The sequence below is a fragment of the Sus scrofa genome, chromosome 15 (assembly GCF_054392235.1).
Source record: "Sus scrofa isolate SSC_HxYL_T2T_F1_AM1 chromosome 15, Sscrofa_HxYL_maternal_Yorkshire_Landrace_v2.0, whole genome shotgun sequence".
Taxonomy (NCBI): Eukaryota; Metazoa; Chordata; class Mammalia; order Artiodactyla; family Suidae; genus Sus; species Sus scrofa.
Window position 1 is genome coordinate 90,271,933 of NC_139397.1, and position 8,953 is coordinate 90,280,885.

Consider the following 8,953-nt stretch of genomic DNA (forward strand, 5'->3'; position numbering starts at 1 on the left):
CGGAAGTGACGACAGCCTCCGAAGCTTGGAAGGAAAGCGCCGCAATCAACCGGGGCGGGATGGAGGCGCGGGTGGCTGAAGAAGGGAGGCTGCGCCTGCGCGGGCAGTCAAATCCAGGCGTGCGAGTGGAGCAGCCGGAGCTGGCGGGCAAGGGAGCCAGCCTGAAGGCAGGATCAGCGGGAGCGGCTCCGAGGGCAGAACAGTTGCTTTTCCCTGGCCTGGGTCAGTGAGGAGCCCTGGGGACTCCGCCTGCCCCGGCGTGGTGCTCCCATCGGCATCCGACGTGCGCCTCACGGGAAAGGACACCAGACTAGGTCCCTGCCCCTACCTTCCAGGTACCCGGCAGGTGTGTGGGAGAGCGAGGCCTTCTCGGGGGTGGAAGGTGAAGGGCAATCCCTCCTCTCAACTGTAGAAACCCAGGCATTAATTGACAGAAAATCAGTTTTAAGTACTCTGTTTTTAGAGATATGATCTGGGCTAGATAGGGTTTAGTTTGTTGTTGTTGTTGTTTGGGAGGTTTTTTGTTTTTGTTTTTCGTCTTTTTAGGGCCGTACCCGCGGCTATGGAAGTTCCCAGGCTAGGGGTCTAATCCGAGCTGCAGCTGCCGGCCTACACCACAGCCACAGAAACTCCCGGCCACATTTGTGACCTACAGCACAATCACGGAAAGGCCAGATCCTTTAACCCACTGAGCAAGGCCGGGGATTGAACATGCGTCCTGGTGGATACTAGTCGGGTTCATTAGTGTTGAGCCAAGAGGGGAACTTCCTATTTGTTTGTTTTTTTAAGGAATGTTAAAACTTAGATGTTGTTCCAGAATATTTGTTAGGACTATTTATTTATTTATTTATTTATTTATTTATTTATTTATCTTTTTGCCATTTCTAGGGCCGCTCCTACGGCATATGGATGTTCCCAGGCTAGGGGTTGAATCGGAGCTGTAGCCGCCGGCCTACGCCACAGCCAAAGCAACTCGGGATCCGAGCTTCGTCTGCAACCTACACCACAGCTCAGGGCAATGCCGGATCCTTAACCCACTGAGCAAAGCCAGGGATCGAACCAACAACCTCATGGTTCCTAGTCAGATTCGTTAACCAGTGAGCCACAATGGGAACTCCTGTTAGGACCTTTAAGATATTTTTAATTGCTTGATAAGTACAATATAGTAAATTGAATGTGTTGTGGGGAGGGGAGGGGAGGAGTCAATCACCCCTCTAAGGATGCAGAAACCTGTTAAGAGTGGATACGGGCTTGGTTTCACAAGATGCTTTTCTAGCACATATAAGTACAAATGATTTCATTACAAGGTAGTTGGCTATGACACTACACATTAGGCATCAAATTGAAATTGCTCAAAATAAAGAGAGGTAAGATCTTTAATCAGTGGAGTTCTTTTTTTTTTTTTTTTTTTTTTTTTTTGGCTTTTTGCCATTTTTAATCAGTGGAGTTCTAACACATAGTTGTACTGTTTTTCTTTAGGTTTTCTACCAGATGTTCCATTGTAATAATGCTGGTAAGTATGAGAGTATTAAAAAAAATTGTTGGCAGAAATTAGTTTTTTCACATACAACATTGGTGGGTTTTTTGCAATCATAGTTTTAAAAATATCAAGAACTAGGAAAAGTCAGAGCTGGGTTTTTTGCCGTCATAGTTTTAAAAATAATCAAGAACTAGGAAAAGTCAGAGATTTTACCCTACTTGAATGCTAAACTTAGTCTGCCACAGTTTTGTAAAAGATGCAGACCCCCTAGATCAGTGAGGGCTTTCCTTACCTTCTGAAATGGGCTCCACTAAGTAAAAAAAAAAAAAAAAAAAAAAAAAAAAAAAAAACTAAAAAAACCACACATAGGCTATTGTTAAACTGTGGAAACACTGCAGACATACAAAATATTTACTTCATGCTTTTGAAGAAAACAGTTAATTTTTTGGGGTATTTTAATGAGTTAGTTTCAAAACAGATTCTCTAAATCTTTCTGCATATCCTTAATTTTTGGAGACATTTTTATTTCAAGTACAGCACTAAACTTTGAAAGTTTATTGACAACAGAATGTGGTATTTGTCAGTTATTTAACAAGTAAAAAGGAAAATTGGAATCTGGAAATCTCAACACAATCAGCCTAACGCTTGTGATTTTATCCACTGGGTAAGAACTTACATTCATATTACATTTCCTGTTTTGTATTTAAGATTTTTGCTCAAACATAACTTTATTTCTCCCATTGACAAAAGGTGCTTTTCTTAGGTAAGAGAAAACATAATTTAAAAACATAAATTTTAAAATATCTTAAACACCTTTATTAATTTTAGGAATTAAGAAGTCTTTATTCCTTTGCTTCAAAGCAGAAGACTTTTTCCCCTGCATATAGAATAGGAGTCATGTTGATGAGAAGCTGGCTGGTGTTTAAAACTGAAGATTGTCGTGACTGTTTTTGTTTTTGTTTTGTCTTTTTGCTTTTTCTAGGGCCGACTGTCATGACTGTTTTTGTTTTTGTTTTGTCTTTTTGCTTTTTCTAGGGCCGCCCCCGCGGCATATGGAGGTTCTCAGGCTAGGGGTCTAATTGGAGCTGTAGCCACTGGCCTATGCCAAAGCCACAGCAACGCGGGATCTGAGCCACGTCTGCAACCTACACCACAGCTCACGGCAACGCCGGATCCTTAACCCACTGAGCAAGGCCAGGGATCGAACCTGCAACCTCATGGTTCCTAGTCAGATTCATTAACCACTGCACCACGACAGGAAGTCCTATTGTGACTGTTTAACCTGAGCTCAAAGTAGGATTAATTGTCTTGGAAATACTAAAGTGGGTGAGTATTTTAAATAAAGGTTTATGTTGAGTGATGGGGAAAAAAAAAAAAGAAAAAGATCTGAATTAAGAAAAGCACCCTTTTAGATAGAAATTAATAGTCAGCAGTGGATCTAAGTTAACATAATTGGAACTTTGTTAACTTCAGGCTTATAATACATCTTATTCAGAGTTAATAGTGCAGGAATTTTAGTAACTTGTGGCTAATTAAAACTAAGTTTGAATCAGTTTTCAACTAATAATGAGTTACATTTGAAAAATTTTTTTAATTACGTATAAATTTAGAATTCCTAAAAAACATTTTAACTTAAAGTGTGCCTAGGTGCGGTACTAACATGATTTTCAGCCGTGCTTCATTGCTATTTATTACATTGTTTCAATGGGAAAGTGAATTCTGCACTTAAATCTCTGGGAGCCAGTCAGAGACACCTACCTGAATTAGATTTAGAGATACAAGGATCCAGAGTGTCAGAATATTCTATACCATCTAAATGTCCTCTGGATTATTCTTCAGATACTCTAAATTGAGAGAAAAAATACCTAACTCTTGTGTGAGTTGTGAGCTCTATTCTGTTTCTCCTTTTGGATATCTATTGTTGTAAACCAGAGAATACACATAGGTAAATGTCATGTTTTCTTTCTTTCTTTTCTTTTTATGGCCACACCTGTAGTATATGGAAGTTCCCAGACTAGGGGTTGAATCAGAGCTGCAGCTGCCAGCCTACACCACAGCTTGCATCAAAGCCAGGGATTGAACCCACATCCTCACAGATAGTGTGTCAGGTTCTTATTGCCACTGAACCACAATGGGGACTCATTGTTTTTTTATTTGTAATTGATCTCCTTTTTCTTTTCTCTTCTTTTTTGGGGGGACAGGGTCTTTTTGGGGCTGAAGCTGTGGCATATGAAAGTTCTCAGGCTAGTGGTCCAGTCAGAGCTGCAGCTGCCAGGCCTACACCACAGCCACAGCAATGCAGGATCCAAGCTATATCTGTGACCTACACCACAGCTTGGGGCAACGCCATATCCTTGACACAGATCCTTAACTGAGCAAGGCCAGAAGTCGAACCTGCATCCTCATGGATACCAGTTGGGTTTGTTACTGCTGAGCCATGATGAGAACTCCCAGTCTCTTCTTTTCCTTATTGCTGGGGTTCTTCACTTATCATTTTAGGATTTATTAAAACCAAAGTAGACGACAGTTATGATATTATGGCTAATGTGTACTTTGAGACTAATGAGTGTTTTAATGTAATTAAACATCTTTTTGTCAAAATGACCTAGTTATTATTTTACTTTTAAACTGATTGATATTCTTTTTTTTCTTTTTTCTTTTTTTTTTTTTTTTTTTGTCGTTTGTCTTTTTTGGGTGGGAGGTGCACCTGAGGCATATGGAGGTTCCAGGCTAGGGGTTGAATAATAGCTGTAGCTGCTGGCCTACACCACAGCCACAGAAATGCCAGATCCAAGCCGAGTCTGTGACCTATATCACAGCTTACGGCAATGCCGGATCCTTAAACCACTAAGTGAGGCCAGGGATCAAACCTGTGTCCTCATAGATGCTAGTCAGATTTGTTTCTACTGAGCCGCAACCGGAACTCTGATGAATATTCATCAAATATTCTATTTCTCAGGCTCTAGAGTGTATTACTTTGGAGTGGGGCAAACCTGAGTTCAGATTCCAGCTGTGTCATTTAACTAATAATTAACCAACTTAACTAATACTTAAGCTCTGGTTTACATACCTTTAAGGTGAAGATAATAATTCCTATTAAAAGGTTTATGACAGTTAAATGAGATGATGATATTATAAGGTTCTTAGTCCAGGGTCTGGCATATAGTGTTATCTCTAAAAATATCAGTTCTCTCTCTTTTTTTTTCTTTTTCTTTCTTTCTTTTTTTTTCAATGGTCACACCCACGACACATGGAAGTTCTTAGGCCAGGGACTGAATCCAAGCTGCAGCTCTGGCAGCATCAGATCCTTTAATGCACTGCACTGGGCCAGGGATCAAATCATTGCCTTCACGGCAACCCAAACTGCAACAGTCAGATTCTTAACCCACTGTGCCACAGTGGGAACGCCTTAAAAATTTTTTTTGTTTGACAGACACTAATTATAGCTTTTCCTTGGTATTCTGTATAACCTTTTTTATGTGATAATTTTCATCCATACCATCCGTTGACCAGTTTATTTTGTCCTTTTCTCTTGAGATTTATAATTAATGAGCTTCATTATCTTTTAATGAAAACAGAGACTTGAATAAATGCCATATCAAAAGCAATGTGATTATTCACATGTATTCAGAATATTTGGCGCTCCAGAGCTAAACTATCTAGAGAAAATATAAATAAATGTGAAAATTGTTAACAGAAGTCACTTTTGGTCTGGAAGAATTTAACTGACCTCCAGTTTAAGTAATTTGTTTAGAATTCAAGTATAGCATCAAGCAACCATTTAGTTATAATATTGGCATTGATGATTTCAAGCTAATTTTAAATTTGCTCAGAGTTTTGGTTGGTTCACAGAGAGTCTTTATTGTATATGACCTATTATTTAGTATGAGAATTACAATGATTTTTTTTTTTTTTTTTTTTTTTTTTTTTTGTCTTTTTGCCTTTTCTAGGGCTGCGCCCGAGGCATATGGAGGTTCCCAGGCTAGGGGTCTATTTGGAGCTGTAGCCTCCAGCCTACGCCATAGCCACAGCAACTCGGGATCCGAGCCGCGTCTACAACCTACATCACAGCTCAGGGCAACACCAGATCCTTAACCCACTGAGCAAGGCCAGGGATCACACCCGCAATCCATGGTTTCTACTTGAATTCGTTAACCACTGCTCCCCAACGGGAACTCCAAGAATTACTATAAATATTTTAAACTAATAAGTTTGATTGATAATTTAAAGACAATAAGAATGACTAGCCTACCTTTTTTTCTGTCTTATTTTATGCCTTTCCTAAATTAAAATGTAAGGGATTCATTGCTCCGTTACTTCTCTCATTGGATTGCTCTATATTTTAATTCTGAATGCTCAAAGAGTCACCCCCAACAGAAACACAACAATGCTCTGAGTGTCCTTTTTAGATATTCTGTTTTCCATTCATTTAACATACTCAAATGTGAACTTTGCTTCTTAGGAAAAAGTGGTCTTAAATGGTGATTTTAAAATGCTTAATCATTTTAACTTGTTTATATTCACCCTTTGTTTTAGCAGATTATTAACAGCAATGTTTGTAAAATAGATATTATAGCTAGATATGTAAAACAAGAGTATGTTTACAGATTAAAATTTCTTCTTTTCCAGGGTAGCCAAATCCGTTTCTGGAACCATGAAAATTTTGTTGGTTTTTGACTTTGACAATACAATCATAGATGACAATAGTGACACCTGGATTATACAGTGTGCTCCAGAGAAAAAGCTTCCTATTGAACTACGGGATTCTTATAAAAAAGGATTTTGGACAGAATTTATGGGTAGAGTCTTTAAGTATTTGGGAGATGAAGGTGTAAGAGAAGACGAAATGAAAAGAGCAATGATGTCAATGCCTTTCACTCCAGGGATGCTGGAACTTTTAAACTTTATAAGAAAGAACAAGGATAAATTTGACTGCATCATTATTTCAGATTCAAATTCTGTCTTCATAGAGTGGGTTTTAGAAGCTACCAGTTTTTATGATGTGTTTGATGAAGTATTTACAAATCCAGCAGCTTTTAATAGCAGTGGTCATCTCACTGTGGAAAATTATCATGCTCATTCTTGCAGTAGGTGCCCTCAAAATCTTTGCAAAAATGTAGTTTTGGTAGAATTTGTAGGTAAACAGTTAAAACAAGGAGTGAATTATGCACATATTGTTTATATAGGTGATGGCGGGAACGATGTCTGTCCAGTAACCTTTTTAAAGAAGAATGATGTTGCCATGCCACGGAAAGGATATACTTTACAGAAAACTCTTTCTAGGATGTCTCAAAATCTTGAGCCTATGGAATCTTCTGTTGTGTCTTGGTCTTCAGGCATTGAAATAATTTCTCATTTACAATTTCTAATAAAAGAGTAATATGCCAACAGTTGAAATGTGTGTCAGTTAAAATTAGATACAGCAGCATAAAACTAAAACTCCAAATAAGGGTGGCTTTTAAAAAAAGAAAAAAGTTTCCCCTTTCACTTAAAAGAATTGTAGAGTTAAGTCTCTCAAGTTTCTGTGTTACTCTTCCAACCTCAGAACTTGGCTTCCAACTCATGATCCAAGATTCCTATTCAAGTTCCTATCAACATTCTGGCCAGCAAGGAGAACCATGAGAGAAAAGGTTGCACCTTCATTTAAATTTCATTGGCCAAACTTGGTCACAGTGCTCCTACCTAACTGCAAAGAAGAATGGAAAGTATAGCTTTTGTTCCAGATAGTCATATGCCTGGGAAAAAATGGAAAAAAAGAGAAGTATAAAATTGAGGTAAGTGCAACTAGTGGTCTCTACCAAAGATGGTTATTAGGTAGAATATGTTTTAAAATTTATTCCCAGAGACAATAGTCCTATATTTTACTTTCTTGGATATATATTTCCAAAGCATGTCTAGTAGTTACAGATCTTAATGTTTAATTCACAAAAGAATTCCCTACTCCCAAATCAGTTAATTTTAAAAATAAGGATGCAGTATTTATGGCCTGTATTTATCAATTTCACACTTTGCTGGAGTTCCTGTTGTGGCTCAGCAGATTAATGACCCGACATTGTGAGGGGCTGTGGGTTCAATCCCTGGCCTCCCTCAGTGGGTTAAAGATCTGGCATTTTTGCAAGCTGCATCATAGATTGAAGATGCGACTCAGATCCAGTGTTGTTGTGGCTGTGGCGTAGGTCTTAGCTGCAGCTCCAATTGCCCCTAGCCTGGGAACTTCCCTATGCCACAGGTACAGTGGTAAAAAGAAGAATATCCACACTTTCCTTTTGAACTGAAATACAAATGAATGTTCTTCAAGTTTGTTTGTTTCTTTGTTTTTTGTCTTTTGTACTTTTTAGGGCCTGACCTGCAGCATATGGAGGTTCCCAGGCTAGGGGTCTAATCGGAGCTGTAGCTGCTGGCCTATGCCACAGCCACAGCAACATCAGATCTGAGTCACGTTTGCAACCTACACCACAGCTCATGACAATGCCAGATCCTTAACCCACTGAGCAAGGCCAGGGATCGAATCTGCAACCTCATGGTTCCTAATCGGATTCATTTCCACTGCGCCATGGCGTTGAACTCCTTCAGGTATTTTACATTTATATCAGCATCACAGACTGTAATTCCAGAATAATAGTTTAGTCAGTATGTTATTTCTGTTTGGCAATGAAGTATTGAGTGACACAATATTTAATTTGTAAGAATACGCAACATTTAAGAGACTATTTCATATAGGGAGATTAGCAAAATATTGGCTGACATATAATGTTTTATAATACCATGCTAATTTCTAGGCTTATGTACATTAGGCATAAATATTTATTATGTAGTGTTAGGATTTTTCTTTTCCATTGTGGAAAGCTCCAGAAATAGAAACATTCAGTGCAATTATATGGGAAAAAATTGGTACTTTCTAATTGATTTTTTTCTAGGTTGAAAAAGTAAATCTTTCTTTTGCTTTAAATTAATAGGTTAGATTGTGTTGAAACATATTTACTCTTATAGATTGTGAATTCTCTGCATGTTGAGGCCAGTAACAAATTATAAATTATGCAAATTTTTTTTTAAAGACTTTCAGAGTTCCCATGTGGCTTAATGGATTAAAGATCTGGTGTTGTCACTGCAGTGGCTCAGGTCACTGCTGTGGGGCAGGTTTGATCCCTAGGAACTTCTATATGCCATGGTGCAGCCAAAAACAAAAAATAAATTTAAAAATCTTTCATTTATAGTAGTTTTAGACCAAGGAATTTGTATTAGATCTTCTACAGAGTACATCTAGTAAAGCTGATGGTTAAAGAAAAATTTTAAAACATCTGCTTAAAGATATAAGAGAGCTGACAATAGTAAACAGTTGCGAAGGAAGCACAGAAACTTAGGTAAGTGAGCTGCTTTTCTCTGGAAGTGCTGGCCAATTCTGTAAGTTGTGTAAGATACTGAATAGCTATTTTTTTTTTTTGGCTTTTTGCTATTTCTTGGGCCGCTCCCGTG

The 8,953-nt window shown here is 38.4% G+C and overlaps 1 protein-coding gene across 3 annotated transcripts; it reads left to right on the forward strand.

The window, feature by feature from the left end:
* The first annotated feature begins 28 nt into the window (after positions 1-28).
* On the forward strand, positions 29-6,870 carry PHOSPHO2 (phosphatase, orphan 2). Of its 3 annotated transcripts, none has more exons than XM_005671909.4 (3): positions 29-346; positions 1,480-1,513; positions 6,110-6,870. In XM_005671909.4, the coding sequence occupies exon 3, from the start codon at positions 6,135-6,137 to the stop codon at positions 6,858-6,860; it is 726 nt and encodes a 241-aa protein (XP_005671966.1). In that variant the 5' UTR covers positions 29-346; positions 1,480-1,513; positions 6,110-6,134; the 3' UTR covers positions 6,861-6,870.
* The last annotated feature ends 2,083 nt before the right edge of the window (positions 6,871-8,953 follow it).

What these genes read in the sequence shown, in the direction of transcription:
- PHOSPHO2 (XM_005671909.4), top strand. Translation starts at nt 6,135, where the DNA reads ATGAAAATTTTGTTGGTTTTTGACTTTGACAATACAATCATAGATGAC.